At 38.7% G+C, this 17,021-nt stretch overlaps 1 protein-coding gene across 10 annotated transcripts in view; it reads left to right on the forward strand.

Moving 5' to 3' along the window:
* GRIK1 (glutamate ionotropic receptor kainate type subunit 1) overlaps positions 1–17,021 on the forward strand; it is a 376,197-nt gene that overhangs the window by 235,089 nt on the left and 124,087 nt on the right. For all 10 annotated transcript variants that reach the window (XM_069472388.1, XM_069472390.1, XM_069472389.1 and 7 more), the window contains one exon: positions 10,913–11,094. In XM_069472388.1, the coding sequence (XP_069328489.1) occupies positions 10,913–11,094 (182 nt within the window). The remainder of the gene's footprint in view (positions 1–10,912; positions 11,095–17,021) is intronic.

The following is a 17,021-nucleotide window of genomic DNA, read 5'->3' on the forward strand; positions in this document are numbered from 1 at the left end:
CCTCTCCTGGAGGACTGTGCTGAACCCCGCCATTAAAAGTCTTTCATATCTTGAAGTATTTCTAAGTGTAAATAGCTGAAAGAAGGACAGTATCTTGAATCATTATTATAGATCCCCTTAAGCTAAATATTTAGGTAAAAAATGTACATATAAGCAAAAGAAAAAAGAGGGTGCCACAGATAAGAATTTTCCTATTCCACAGTTTCCCTTGTGAATAGGCCTGCCTCCCAAAGTCCACAACCACCCCAGTCCTTACTTCATTGTAGATATGTGGACACCGAGAACATCCATACACAGAATACTTGAGTAAGCCTGAAGCAACTAAAATGTTTAGGCAGCAAAGGAAAAAAAAAAAAAAAGACTTTGAAGGTAGGTGGCTACTGTCAACAAATATGTCAAGGGCCCTAAAATGGAAGCAGCTTTGGCCAAGTCCCCTGGGCTTTCATGGACAACAGCGGGTGGGGGATAGAGGGAAGCAGCTTTGTATCATTGACACGATGAACTTCTAACCACTGGAGCTCTCAGGAGATGGAATGTATTTCTTCCCAAACGATTTAGCTCCCTGGCCCTGGAAGAAATCAAGCCCAGGACTGAACTGACAATTCCTGCAGTGCCTAAGAGTGTGCCCTGGATGGCACCTAAAGTCGTTTACAATTCTCAGGATAAATTGTGTGTTTTGTTTATTTTTAAATTTTAAATTTTAAATTTTAAATTACTATAGGTACATACTAGTTGTATATCTTTACAAGGTACATGTGATGTTTTGATACAGGCATACAGTGTGAATTAATCAAATCAGGGTAATTGGGGTGCCCATCACCCAAGGGATTTATCATTTCTTTGTGTTAGGAGCATTCCAATTCCACTCTTTTAGTTATTTAAAGTATACCCTCACTCATTGTTGATTATACTCCCTTTGTTGTGTTATCAAATATTGAGTCCATTTTATATAACTAACTATATTTTTGCACCCATTAACCATCCTCATTTTATGCTCCTCTCCCTGCTACTCTTCCCAGCCTCTGATAACCATCATTCTACTCTCTGTCTCCACGAGATCAATTGTTTTTAATATTTAGCTCCAACATATGAGTGAGAGCATGCAAGATTTGTCTTTCTGTGCTTGGCTTATTTCACTCAACATAATGTTATCCAGTTCCATTCATGTTGTTGCAATTGGCAGGATTTCATTTCTTTACAGCTATCTAATATTCCATTGTATGTATGTACTGCAATTTCTTTATCCATTCATCCATTAATGGACACTTAGGTTAATTCCCAATCTTGGCAATTGTGAATAGTTCTGCAATAAACACAAGAGTGCAGATATCTTTTTGGTACACTGAATTTCCTTCTTTTGGATATATACTGAAGCAGTGGAATTGCTGGGCTATATGGCAGTTCTATTTTCATTTTTATTTATTTATTTGTCTAGTGTTCCTAGGAAAGACCTATGGTAGTTCTATTTTTAGTTTTCTGAGGAACCTCCGTGCTGTTCTTCATAGTGATTGCACTAATTTACATTCTCACCAATAGTGTATGAGGGTTCTACTTTTTCCACATCCTTGTCAGCATTTGTTATTACCTGTCTTTTGATAAAAGCCGTTTTACCTGGGGTGAGATGATAACTCATGCAGTTTTGATTTGCATTTCTCTAATGACTAATGATGTTGAGCACTTTTTCATATACTTGTTGACCATTTGTATGTCTTCTTTTGAGAAATGTCTATTCAGATCCTTTGCCCACTTTTAATTTGGATTATTTTTTTCTATTGAGTTGTTGAAGATTTTTATACATTCTAGTTATTAATTCCTTGTCAGATAGATTGTTTGTGAATATTTTCTCCCATTCTGTGTGTTGTCTCTTCACTTTGTTGATTATTTCCTTGGCCGTGCAGAAGCATTTTAGCTTGATGTGATCTCATTTGTCCAATATTACTAATAAATTGGTTTTCTAAGCCCCAAACTGCCTTTGCACTGTTCCATTTTGATGCCACCTTCATGGAGAAAATGTTTCTTGACCTTCACTAATGCTGTCAGATTCTGTCATTCTACAAATATTTATTGAGTACTCACCATGTACCAGGCATTGTTCTAAGCACTTGAAATACACTAATGACAGAAAACTCTGACTTCAAGGAATGTAGCGTCTATGGGAATAAATAATGAACCATTTTTTCATTCTATGTAAAGTGAATTATATTTTTAAAGGTGATAAGTGCTATGGTAAAAAGAAAAAGTAGAGCAGGATGAGGAGAATCTGGAAGGCAGAAGTGTGTGGTTTTCAGAGTTAAAGGTCATGTCACATTGCACAGATGAGGTTTAAGCTCAGATTTGCAGGAGCTGAGGAAGTGAGCCACATGGCATTTGGGAGAAGATTCTAAACAGAGACAATAGCCAATATCTAAGGAGAGAGTATGCCTGATACATCAGAGAAACAGCGAGGAGGCCAGTGTGGATCAGAGTGAAAGGGGAAGGGAGGAAGAAGAGGAAGTCAAAGGAGGACCTTTAAATCATGGAGGGCTTTGCAGACCACTGGAAGAGCTTCTGCTCTGCCTGCAGTGGGAAGACATTAGAGAGTTTGGAGAAGAGGAGTGACAGGATCAGATATGCATTCTGCAGTAGTCCCTCCTCATCCAAAGGGGGTAGGATCCAAGACCCCCAGTGGAAACCTAGGAGAGTATGGAACCCTACATATACTATGGTCTTTTCCTATGTATTCATACCTGTGATAAAGTTTAGTTTATAAACTAGGCACAGTAAGAGATGGAGGTGATACAGTAGAGGAATAAGACATAGTCAGGTTCCAGAAACATTTTGAATGTAGAGCTGCATAGTTTCCTGAGCTTGTCCCCCACTTGCAAGCTTTTACTATGTGTCCATGGTCCTTTTTCCTTAGTCTCCATTTGTGTGATGATGTTGGCGTGGGTTTGAATGATTGGTCAAGCATTGTAGCATCTTTGAGAAAACTGTACAAATGTCATCATGGATGATTTCAACTGTATGCATTTTATTTATTAGTTTGACTACTCTCTTACCATGTCTTATTGAGTTTCCAGCACTACCTTTGGGTCTGTATGACAAATATTTTGATTTAAGGAACTCAATTATCTGAGAAACTTAGAACTTTTCAGGGTCTAGAAATTTGCCTCAAGAGATTAGCTTGTTTAATAGGGAAAATAGCAAATATATTGCCTCCCACTGCAAACTCCCCTGAAATATCAAAGTTCTTCCCAGCATTTGAATTCAGTCATATATCAAGAAAAACACATCATGTTCCTTAGACGTAAGACAAGTGCCATACATTAAGTTTATTTTTAAATGGTGAATAAGAACAGAAAAACCATGTTCCAGTCTGATAAAATATTGATGTCATGGCATCAGTGAGGCAGGTTATAGTTTATACCTTCAGATTAAAGAATAAAAAATAGGCCGGGCGTGGTGGCTCACACCTGTAATCCTAGCACTCTGGGAGGCCAAGGTGGGTGGATCCTTTGAGCTCAGGAGTTCGAGACCAGCCTGAGCAAGAGCGAGACCCCATCTCTACTAAAAATAGAAGAAATTATATGGACAGCTAAAAATATATATAGAAAAAATTAGCCGGGCATGGTGGTGCATGCCTGTAGTCCCAGCTACTCGGGAGGCTGAGGCAGGAGGATCCCTTGAGCTCAGGAGTTTGAGGTTGCTGTGAGCTAGGCCGACGCCATGGCACTCACTCTAGCCCGGGCAACAGAGTGAGACTCTGTCTCAAAAAAAAAAAAAAAAGGAATAAAAAATAAACCTAAAATAATAGTAATAAAATAATAGTAATAACCTCCTGAGGGAGTGGAGGTTGGGAGAGAGGAAAAGAAGGGAGGAGTCAGAGATGACTCTAAACTTTTTGTCTTGAGCCAAAGGATGGAGTTGCTGTCACCTGGGATGAAGGCGGTTGTAGGCGAAACTAGTTTGGGGGAACAAGAATGAAATCAGAAGTTTAGTCATGAATGTGTTCAGTTTGAGTTTCAGATATCTGTTAGACATCCAAATGAAGATAAAAGGGTCTGGAGTTCAGGAAAATGGTCCAGGCTATAGATACAAATTTGAGAGTCTTAGGGTATGGATGGGATTGGATGCTTACATCAAGCAAATAAGTAACAGACAGACAGATGCATCTAGCCCTGGATTCATAGCACATGGCCCTTCGGAACCTCGTTTGTTTGTTTACCTTAAATCATTTTTCTCACACGTCACATCCATAAGATTTCTAAAACTCACCCTACAATAAAGGGTTATTAGCAATCACTCCAAACATAGTCTCAAAGTTTTGTGATGAAGATTAATTTGAAATGAGATTAACATGCTTAAAAATGTTTGTGATTGAAAAAAAACAACAAACCCTGGGAGAAAACACACTTGAAATGAAAACCACAACAATAATAGTAACTAAATTCTTGTGTGCTGTGTGCCTTGCACTATTCTAAATACTTTAAATGATTAGCTTACTTAACATCCTCAACCATCCCGTGAATAAGTGAAGTAGCTGCTCTTGTGGCTATATTTAAATATTAATATTGACAAATTTTTTTATATCTATTGTGTTTCATTCCATCTTCCCAAAGAAAACAGAAAGAATATATTGTCCAGAACCAAGAATCTTGACAGAAGCAAAGAGTTTGAACTTAAAGAAAATTGACATTTTTGGCATGGGTAACCAAGCCAAAATGAAACATATTCTGTACACGGTCAGTGCCGCATAAAAGAATAAGTGAATCTTTTCACCATCCCCAATCACGGCTCACCCGGCTATGTTATTACAACCACTGTGCTAGCTGAAACACTTCTGCTGCACACCTCCCCCAGCTCCACCTGAAATAGCCAAGGGATGGGAAGTCCTTGGCACTCAGGGCCAACAAGACAATAAATTATAGTTCCTTTTTTTTTCCCTCTATTCTCATTCTTTTCTACCTTTCAAATTCTCCCCCACTCTGGTCCCCTGACCAGAACCATACTCAAATTTTCAGAATTCTGCTTAGGAAACCAATCTTTAGATATTGCATGCCAGGTATATTATTTTTTTATTTTTGAATTTTTAATTAGTATGGATACATAATAGTTGTATATCTTTATAAAGTACATATGATGTTTTGATACAGGCATACAATGTGAATTAATCAAATCAGGGTAATTGGGATATCCATCACCTCAGACATTTACCATTTCTTTGTGTTACGAACATTCTAATTCCACCCTTTTAGTTATTTTGAAGTTTTTACTACCTTCGATACTAACCAGAATTTAGGACCAAAATATACTGGTGGAGCTGAGTGCAACACAGTTGATCTCAAATATTTGACCAGGTTCTCCTGTGAGGTCCTTTGCGATCAAGGGACACAGGTTTTCTTTTGGGAAGATTCCAACTAGCCATTTTTATCACACTTTTGAAAAATCAAATGTATGAGGGTCTGACTTAAAAGTACTGTATTTCCCCAGGAAATTTACTTTCCAATTTCTATTTCTCACTTCTGATTTTTCTTCTCCTCTGAAGGATGCACACTTTATGCACAGATCCCTTTAAGAATCCTATTAGATTTAGGTATATTAATATACCAACACCTTGGTGAAATGCCATTCTGCATGTTTCCAATTTTAAATGAAGAATAAATTAACATTTAAAATGTACAACTTGATCTTTGGGTCCCAATAGATTATTACATTCATTTTTATAGTATCAAACCCACTGATGTGGTTTAACCAACAGGGAATTGGATTAAGACTCGAGAAAATCTAGGTACTTTTCTTTTGCACTAAAACTCATTAAATATAACTAAAGCTATCCAGAAATGGATTGGACTGCAATGTAAGGTAAAGAATTTCTCACACTGAGAGGTGTTCAACAGCAGCTGAGTAGAAGAGATGCATGCATCAAGTAGGGGTTTGACCTTAAGGTCTCTTCCAATTTCTGGCATTTGTGACCCATTTTCAGGGCTGATCCAAACAATTAACCTCACTGTGCCTCACTTTCCTCACTGTGAGATAGCATTGACACCTATTCACCTCAGAGGTATATGCTAAGGTTTACTGAGCTATTTATAAGGCATGTAGCTTACTTCATAAACAGGGGCAATCTAAATAACAAAGTTTATTATTATTTAAGGAGAAGGCATGGAAAATTTTTAACACTCACTAGAAATAGCAGCGTTTTTTTTTATTCTCCTCCATATGCTTTACCTGTTGCACGAGTCACTCTATGTGCATGCAAATCAGTATTTTTCTGTGTCATATCTGAGTGCAATTAGTAGAAAGGCAGCCAAAGCAAGTGTTTAGAATTGGCCATTTGGACATTTTTGAAAGCTGTCTCTATGTGCAGAGGCCAGTTCAAACTCATATGAAATAAACAGGCTTCTTTCTCTAAAGCACTTTCAAACGAAAGGCACGTTTCCAATTGCATTCCTGGGGTTGGGGAGGAAAGGAAGACCTTATGATGTTATTTTATATCTGCAGGTTTTGTCTTTTTATTTGGAAAGATTTGAACTTAGAGAAGTTGCAAGGAACTCCTGTACATCCTTCATATAGATTCCTCAGTTGTTATCATGAGGCCACATTTGCTTTAGTGCTCTGTCATTCTCTCAATATAAAAACAACTATAACAACAATAAAAATAGTACTAGGTAGTAGCAATGTCGAGCCATTTGAAAATAAGTTGGAAACATCTTGATCTTTTTATCCATAAACACATTAGTGTGAATTTCCTAAGAATAAGGACCTTCCTTGTTATAACCACACACAATGATCAAGTACAGGAAACTCAGCAGTGATATAATACTGTTATCTAAATATAAGAAACATATATGTATTATTCCAGTTTTGCTGATTGTACCAGGATCGCTCATTGTATTATATTTAGTTGGCAAATTTGTTTAGCCTCCTTTGATTCAGAACAGTTCAGCCATCCTCTGTCATTCATGACATTGACATTTTTGAAGAGTCCAGGTGAGTTTTATTGTAGAATGTCCCTCAGTTGGGTTTTGTAGGGGCCAAGGGAAAAGTTCTCCTCCCTCTGAAATTTTGCTGAAAAATCGATTTGTAAAAGACAGATTAATTAGAGAAAAGGCATATAAATTTATTTAATGTGTACACATGGGAGCCTTCAGAATGAAGACCCAAAGATAAAAGGGAAATTGTCCATTTTTATGCTTAGGCTCAACAAAGTATAGATAGCCACAGGGGCATATGATTGGACAAAAAAGTTATGACCTAATGCTAATGAACTCAGTGGGGAAACCCAGCAAGTCCTGTCTGTCTGGATTCTTCTTGGCCTCTCTGAGCATGCATTTCTTCCTTCTGAGTCTGGGACAGGAAGCTTTCTGGAATGGGGGTCTTACAACCTGGATTCAAACAAGGTAGGCCTGATAATTTTTTATGGCCAGTTTTTACACAAAAAGCCAGAGGGAAAGTTAAAGTAGTATTTTTAGGTTTTATGGCTGACTTTGGGGCAAAGGGGATCTGGTTTCTATGACCTGCCTTGGGGAGGAGGGATTCTAGTTTCTATGACTAGCCTCAGGGGAGAAGGAAGAGGGATTCTAGTTTCTATGGCTAGCCTCAGGGGAGAAGGAAGAGGGATTCTGAAACTGAAGGGCAGGAGATGAGAGAATAAATTTTGCTTTTGAGGCTACTTCTGAGACCTCTGTTTTGGGGTATTGTTTTATGAGCCCCAATGGTTTGTCTGGGTGTCTCTTATCTACATTTTATTTTTAAAGTCCTTCTGGCTTAGTGGGCCGGAAAAAACATGACATAAGCAGCTTTTTAGGCACTGATACCATTCTCTACAACTGGAGTCCTGGCAGGGTGGGTCGCTCCATCAGGGCTAGCATCTGAACGCAGGAGGATGATTAGCAAAACGAGGTGCTGTGCCTAAATCAATTTCCTTTCCCTGAAGTAATTATTTGTTTAGCAAATAATTTTTTAACTATTCATTACAAAGAAATGTAAATGATTGATGGATTGCTGCAAAATGCAAATTTAAAGGAAAGCTTTCTCTAAATTTTGTCTTCTGTGCTTTTGAATTGTAAATTCTACATCATTTGCTAATGAAGACAGAAAGGCTTTTCTTAAGCAAACAATTGCTTCTTCCAGAAGAGAAGAGAAGAGAAATGTAAACCTCACTATCCCTTGCTTATTATTCTTCCCCCAATTTAGGTCTGTAATCTTTAAATCTGCTCATCCCCCAACTCTGGTCTCTGCAGCCAATTTACCTGTATACTGGCAAAATGAGAAAAGCTGAGGCTTAGTAGTGAGTTTTTGGTAAAGGCAAATTTACTCCAGTTAGAAACTGGTCTTTCTGTATTGAGTTGTTGTCCTTTTCCTGTATTGATATTAAAATATACTTTCTTTGATGAAACAATTGTGAAAGTAGATGGTTGGTTTTTTGAGGGAGATGTGTTTTTTAATGGCCTTATGTGCCAAACAATGCTCTATGTTGGTCTAAAGTTTCTTTTTTCTGTTTACTTATACAGTTTTTTTACATAGTTAATCAGTCAGCTAATTAGTCATTCACTTAGGTGATCTGAAATCCGCAAGTCAGGAGGGGCCAAAATTTGGAGGAAAGAATCTTCGATTTGGTATCAGAAGGTGGACTTGGCTTAAATCCTGGATTTGTCACTCACTAGCTGTGTAACCTTGTGCAAGTTACTCCAGCTTCCAGCAGCCCCAGCTTATCTTCTACCAAAGCAGGTGGTAACTGATGCCTCAACTGCTGATGGGATAAAATTCTCCCATGGGCTGTGAGTAGCCTGAAGCAGGATGTGTGTTTTGCATCCTCAGGGCTTGTCATGGGGCTTGGCGTCTAATGAGCATCCAGGAAACGTTTTCCCATAAACGTGAAGGAATGAAGTGAGAACGTGTGAGTCAGCTTTAAATCCCATGAATGTCTGTGTAAGTCTTCATGATAGGAAGATGTGCTTCTGGATTGACATTCTATTCAGCAAAGGACAAGAAAGTAGTTCATTGCAGGAAATGAAATGCACTTGTAAGATGTTTTTGCATTTCATTGCATCTCATTGTACCACATTGAGCTATCCCTTGTGGTTATGCTCAAGTAAAAAAAAAACAAAAAAAAAATGTTTGTGATTGCAAAGCAGGAGGGTGTTAGGGGAAAACAGGAGAGAAGACTCAGGCACCCTGGAGAAAAGAAGAAAGGAGAATAGATCCTGGATTCTATATTTTCTTCATTTCAACAAAAAAAATCCTCAGCTGTATCTGTTCCCTCCGGACCAACAACTTGTGTTTATAAGACAAGACGGTTAAGTGGAAAGATTGTGTGTCGGATTCACAAACAACAATTTTAATTAATGGCTCCTCTTAACTATCTCTGTAACCCCAAGTGAGTTACTTCATTGCTCCAGGCTGTGGTTTTGCCTCATTTGAAGTAATAATGATAATAATGCTTGCATCACAGGATTATTGTGAGGATTAAGAAATATGACAAATAACACATGTATGAGTCCACATCCCAATTTTCTTCTGTTTTTATGTTCCTCAATGGTTCAGAACACTTGCTTCTGAAGTGAGAAGAGAAGAGGCTCATTATCAGTACTTGAGAGATGTCAGCCACGTTGGTTGATTTGAAAAGGAGCAAGAGTCCAGGAAGGCTATTACTCTAACAATTTCAATTTTTGTGTAAAAAGAAAAAAAGGATAATGAGCACTAAATCTTGATAAGGTTCTACAGCAATCCCCCCATCAGCCCCACCCATTGACTCTGACGAGCAAGCAGTACCATTATAAATTTACTGTACATCAGAATCAAGCCTAACTATGGTGGTAGAGACACCTTTCCTCATTTGAGCACAAAATTTTCCTTCTAGAAAAAAAAAAGCTACATAAATAAAACAGGAGAAAGAAAAATGCCTCAAGTCTGCAGGTAGCTGGAATACATGCTGTATCTTACACAGTGCATGCCACAATTTCCACTCGAATACGCATAAAGCTTAACATTCCCTACAGATTACTTAAAGCTAACAAATCTTGAAAGCACAGAACTACAAACTTTTTAAAAAGTCAGTTTTCCAGGGTGTTGGAAGTCTTTGAGTCAGAGCCATGGTCATGCAGTGTAGCAAGTACCAGTTAACGTTCAGGGAAATAAGATGCAAGCTTTACATGGCTGTCTGCTTTGCCCTAGTAAAATACTTCTATTGGAAATTGGCGCAGCTCGATGGATCCATACCTGCGGTAAATCAACTTTCTCTGTCAAGTTAGTCAGTTGTATATGCTTTGCTACAATTACCAATGGTGAATTTCGTTTCTGCTTTTATTATTATAATCTTTAAAAATTTTATGATTCTTTTAATCAAGTAAGCATTTTCCAATTCAACATTCAAATATATTAACAATAGAACATAATGAGCCGTTTACAAATAGCTTAGATGGCAGGAACTGAACGATTATATGAAGCAGCCCAACTAATTAGCCGGTACACAGTATATTATTTGTAAATACTTGATGAAAGGCTTGCAGACATTTATAGCCCAAGAAAACTTCGTATTCTACTAGCTTTTTAAGTGAGAAACTGTTATCTATTTCACTGGATACTTTTGGAAACTTCAAGCAACTTTTTATTCACAAAAGTTTTACAGTTGCAGATTTGATTTGTTAAAGATTCGAGATGCTGGCTGAAAGCTGGAGAGAATGATTGCACTCTAAATAAATGTAACGTGCTCTTGGGAAAATTTGCTTCCAAGCCACATATACTCACAAAGGGAAAATAGTATAATCCACCACAGAAAGAGGAATGACAAATGGGAAGTCAATAGTGTAACCTTTAAGAATGTGGCCACTTGATACATTTTGGGGATAATATGAGTTTGACTGTAAATGGCAATAAACAATACTCTTTCAACAGAACAGTATCTGTTGCATGATTGGATGTCATTTTCTAGGTCTAATTCGTCTGCAAGAGCTCATCAAAGCTCCCTCCAGATATAACATTAAAATCAAAATCCGCCAGCTGCCCTCTGGGAATAAAGATGCCAAGCCTTTACTCAAGGAGATGAAGAAGGGCAAGGAGTTCTATGTGATATTTGATTGTTCACATGAAACAGCCGCTGAAATCCTTAAGCAGGTAAGAGGGCTGGGGAGGAGGTGGAAGTGCGGGGGAAATGTTATTTTCTCTTTCTCAAAAATGCCTTCTAGTTTTCACTTTGCGCAGCGTGACAAAACTGCAGCAGTCCAGTTTAGGCTAATGATTACAATTTTCAGACCCTTGTAAAGAGCCAAGGGTTCAAGGAGTTCATGTGGCTTCATTGAGGCCATCTGTCGGTGTTTAGTTGTAGATGTGTGTTTCTATGTGTGTACTGGGTGGTATATAGATCCTGCCAGCAGAAGATGAGAGGAAAAGGATATCCTTTCAAGGTGATTAAATTTCTGTCTTTTTTTAATGTCTCTTGAAAAGACGGGGCCAGTTTTCATTTACATCATGCCTGACTTGTCCTAAATCCATCTTTCTCATGGCAAGACCTCTTTTGCAAAACATGCAGGACCCCGAGCACAGTAAAAAGGTGAACGGGGACTTTTCACAGAAAAGTTGCTTCTCTCTTCCAATTTATTATAGACAAAGAGCTGTTATGCATTAATCTCCGCAGATAATGTGGGTGGAAACACTTGGTAAATTGTGAAATCCTGAATAAGTGAAAGATGTTAGTAATGCTCAGAATAACAATAACAACAATAGAGTAATAATTTCTGAGTACTTGTTCTTATGTTTAAGAAAGAAAATTCAGAATTAGGAAAAGATAAACATAGACTAGTGGTTCTCAACCCTGAGTGGTTTTGCCTGCAGGAACATGTGGCAGTGTCTGGAGGCATTTGGGGGTGTCATATTTGAGATGGGGGCAGTCACGAGCAACCAGTGGGTAGTGGCCAAGGATACTTTAAACATCTGGGAAGACTAGCCAGATGTTTAAAGTAGATGTATTAATAAAAGATCAAGCAGATTGAACTTGAGGGAAAGTCAGAAAAAGTAGCCAGGTCCTACTTGGGTGGCCTACCAGGCATCTCTTCTATCTAAGTGGTTATTGGGGCATAAGGCAATGTTTTTTATCTAAAATAACACAAGCTGTTATTACACTCCTTTATTTAAAAGGTCTGGGGTTGCTATCTTGTTGATTGATAATGGGCAGCAATTTCATAAATAAGGATGCAGAACTGTGAATTCTTGGATCCCTGGAAAGAGCTCTCTTTACGTAGTCATCTCACTTAACTCTCCAGCGTTCCATCTCATACTTGCAGAGCATCTCTCTGCAGCCATTGAGCTCAGAATTAAGTTTTTAATTGCACTGAAAGTAGACAATCAAAAAAGTCAACCAGATGTCTCTATTATCCACTGGATGATTACACTAAAAAAAATCTATTTAGAATCGTAAAACATATTTAAAGTTGCAGTGGAAAGCAAGCACAGACATCTGCATAACTAATCATCACACTTTGCAAGAGGTGAAATGACTTTGCCAAAGGCACACATACAGTGCTATCTCCACCATGAGATGCTGCCCCTCCAGTGAGGCAGAAGAGTGTCTGTTACTTACTTCTGGACTACAGTTGCATTAACAAATCTTTAAATGTTAAAATTATCCCTCAGTAAAGGAAGCAAACATGTCTCAGTGATGTCATCAACTAAAAGCATTTTAAAGGTGAATAGATACACTCAGGAGCCCTTTATCTTAAGGCTTCACTTGAGAATTTTAATATAGTTCATTAAAATGTGTAATGGAGTACAGGTTAGAACTGAGAAAAACACCTAGATTTTATGTGTAGCATAAATGCAAAGAAGCATCCCTTCCCAGGAGCCTGTTGTAACAGAGGCTGAGCCCTTCTGTTACATTTGAGAACATGATTTGCTGATGAAACTTCTCTTTGCTAGATACCCATTTGGCTCACATAACTGGCCACATCTTTCTCAAAAGGCAGGCCTGGAACAGGCAAGAGAAGTGCATAGTGGATGTGGGAAAAGGCTGCTAGACTTTCTCCTCTATTTCAATAAAGTGCACCTAAACTTTCTTTGACGGAAGTGGCTCTTTCCTGGTAGCCTAGAGATTACATCATTCGAAGGACAATTAAAACAAAAGCAAATACAAAATATCTAAGAGCAGCATGCTCAAAAAATGTCTGGTGGGGGAAGGGGGAGTGGAATTAGTTCAGGTTTGGGCCAGCCATGTACACAGACACTTTTCATTCTCTGTCTTATGATGTTTTATCCTGTGTTTACTTTTCCTAATTATTTTAGTGTGATAATATTGGCTGTGAGGCTGGGAGGAAGGGACAAAAGAGATTGTTCACCCAGTTTTTGTTCTAGACTAATGATCTGCAAAGACTTTGGAGGGAAGAACACTTGTTAAAAGGTCCCAGCATGAAATCCCTACCATATTGCATGGGAAAGTATAATTGCTCTTTTTGAAATCACAGCGGAGAACCCAAGTTAGCTTAATGGGGATCATTTGGACCTCCAGAGGCTGTTGTGCTTGAAATGACCTCAGCACTTTCTACTCTGGTCAAAATGAGACCCAAGCGCTCTATGTGATCAGCTTAACTTGCTCCATTAGCCCTGGGCAATAACCTGTAGAAACAAAGGCGGGAACCTTGCCTGCAGAGCTGCGAATGATTCCCTAGGGAGGCTGACTCAGGAGTTCTGGATCCTTATTCTTGCCACTCAATCAATCTTTCTACCTGAGGAAAGGAAAGGAAGTGAGGAGACTTATCTCTTTTACTGAGGGTCCTATCAGGTGCCAATGATGGTGCCTAGCACCCTATCTAACCAGAACATCCAATCTCAAACAAGCCCTTGAGGTAAGTCTGGCATTCTCACTTCACAGATGAGGAAACTAAAGCTCAGATAGGTTAGGTGGCCCATATAGGGTCACTCTTTGAGTAGCTGGGCTGCCATAAGGTCTCCAGACTGCTTGATCTCAGAGCTCACTTTACTGTGAAGGGCCCCCAATCAGAATGGATGACTATGCTGAAGTAGGCTTTCAGAAATGCTGGGGAAAACCCAAACACATGCTGCTGGTCTCCTTTAGATGAGATTAGTAGTATTAGGTCATTAAATAGGAAATGTCTGACTTTGAATGAAAAGTGTAGTTTATTATATCTCAAACAAGAAGCAGTACAATTAATCAAAGTATGAGCCTAAACTATCCACACAGTTCTGCCATCTTAGTGGTAGCTTGGTTATGCCAGCAGTGAAGAAATCTGGAGAGCAAGTGGCAATGAAATCATGAAAGGTGTTTTTCCACAGCTTGTTGAGAATTGAATATTTTTCCTTGCAAGAAGTGGCCCAAAGCCTGGAAGAAGTGGCAGTCTGTTGGTTCAAGGTCTGGTAAATACAGTGACAGAGTTTCCAAGTCCAACTTCTGTAATTTGAGCAGCGTTGCTTTTTGCAACATGTCGTCTTGCAAGAGGATTGGCCTGTCTCTATTGACCAATCTCGGCTACTTAATTGCAAACATCCTCATCATTTCATCCAGTCGGTTGCAGTAGACATCGGCTGTAATCGAATGACCAGGTTTCATGAAGCTGTAGTGGATAATACCAGCCCTGGACCACCAAACACACACCATTACCTTTTTTTGGATGAATATTTGGTTTAGGCCCATGTTTCAGCACTTCATCTTTATCCAACCATTGTGCCCAATGCTTGTGACTATCAAAATAATCCATTTTTCATCACATGTAACAATATGGTATAGAAATGGTTTGCCTTTATGTTGTGACTACAAAGAAAGGCAAGCTTCCAGATGATTTCTCTTCTTACACTCATTTAATCCATGTGATACCCATCTATCCAGCTTCTTTACCTTGCCCATTTGTTTGAAATGGTTCAATATTGTTAGAATAGCAATGTCAAACCTTGCTGTTAATTCATGCTTAGGTTGAGATGTATTCAATTCCACTACAGCTTTCAGCTCATTATCGACCTTGGTCTCAGGTCATCCATATGGCTCATTTTCAAGATTAAAAGCACCAGAATGGAACTTCTCAAATAATTGACCTACTGTGTGTTCATTAGCCACATCCTTCCCAAACACTTTGTTGATATTTCGAGCTGTCTGCACTGCATTGGTTCCACAACAGAACTCATATTAAAATAACATGAGTTTTTGACTTACCCATGGTTTCACAAAAGTTGCTCTAAAAAAAAAAAAAATGAAAGATAATCACAAGCCAAAATGTGCATTTGAAAGAATGAGGGTGTACCAGAAAAAAAAAAACAAAAAAAAACCAAGAAGTGTCAAAGTGAAATGTCAGAGATATCAACTGTTAAACTTAGTACTTAAGGAAATCAGACATTCCATACTTAATAACCCAGTAATAGCTTTTACTTTCCTTGTGACCAAAACCACTGCTGAGAACATTTTCTCTGCCAAGTCAACGTAGCTTTCTCCTCATGTGCATTTTCCATCATTGCGCTGCACTTCCCTGCACCTTCATGAAATTTTCCCACTTTTTAATGATACTTCAAAAGAAAAGAAATCAAATGCACTTTAAAGAAGATATTTGACATTTATGTAAAAGTAAAAATTGGGGAAAGTCTATAGTTATTCTTGGGCATGCTAATCACTCGAGCAAAGTAATTATTTCTATTCATGTGAACAAGTACTATATGATGAGAATCTAAAAAGTTATTTTCCCCAAATTAGTTTGAAATTCAAATGTCAAGACTTGATCAAGCTACAGAAGAGTAGGGCTTTCATAGGAACAAACTTTCTCCATGAATTTCTACAGTTGGAGAGTTCCTTCATCAACCGGCAGGTCACATGTATCCGCTTTCCCCTTCTCCAACCACCACCTCTCAGCAGGGGTCTTGGTGCTTTGTTAAGGTGCTGCTCTCTCCTTAAGCTGGCTTCAGTGTGAAAACCCACCTCCTCCTCACTTCCACTCCCCCAAGTTCCATATTCTCCTGCTGACCCTTCACTGCCCACCACACATGTCCCCTCATTCATACTGAGTATGAGTTTACTGAGGGAGTGACTGATAGGAGATGAATTTAAAGAATTGAAAAAAGGGTAAGAAGGCTCTACACATGAAACATCCAACTGGTGCCTGGCATGGTGCCAGGTGTCAAGCAACCATTTCATTTAATTAGCATAATATAATCGATATTATTCCTCATTTGCAGTTGAAGATCGAAGCTGAGATAATAGTTTTATATGCTATGTACTGAGCATACTTAACACAAAACCCCGTGGCCTGCAAGACTTGACCATCTCTCTCTCTCTCCAGCCTTCTTGCTGGCCGCTGGTATCCAATGATCCATTTCAGGGGCATCCTGCCTGGTCACAGGGCATGACCTTCTTTTCCCACATTATAGCCTCAGCATTTGCAGTTGCCCAAACCTGGAAAATTCCATCCTAAAGTTGGCTTCACCTAAGTCTTCATGATGATCTCTTGAGAGATAAAAGAGAAGGAGCTCATTTCTCATTCCTTACATCCCTGCACTCTACTTCATTTGCTCTATAACTGCAATAAAAATCTGTAGTTAATTAAGACATTTATTCATGCATTGTTCACATCCCTTACCACACTGTAAGCTCCAACAGGACAGAAGCCTTCTTTGTCTTGTTCCCCCAAACCCCCAGCACCTACTATGTTATTTGACATATAATGAGTGCTCAGAACCACACTCTGGAATGAATAAATGAATCGAATGAATGAATGAGCCAAGAACTCTACTAGACGCTTTCAATAAGTAATCTCCAAAATCACCTTCCTTCTACCCTACTCAGTATGCTGTACTCTCAACCCTGCCAAGCACATTTGAGCAAGTTGCTTCCCTTTGCCTCAGTTTCCTTGAAAGGAAAGCTTCTTTCAACCCTGAAATCCTATGTTATTAAGAAATTGTAATGCATTTGAACCTACGATTCCACTTCCTGAAAATAAATTTGGCTCTTTGGAGAACTGCATGGTCACTTTTAAATCCTGTAGTAGGATTGAGCAAGCAAGTGACTATTTCAAGGACAGTAGCCTGAATCCTAATGATCCTCTGATGGAGAGTGA

Source organism: Eulemur rufifrons, chromosome 7, assembly GCF_041146395.1.
Source record: "Eulemur rufifrons isolate Redbay chromosome 7, OSU_ERuf_1, whole genome shotgun sequence".
NCBI lineage: Eukaryota > Metazoa > Chordata > Mammalia > Primates > Lemuridae > Eulemur > Eulemur rufifrons.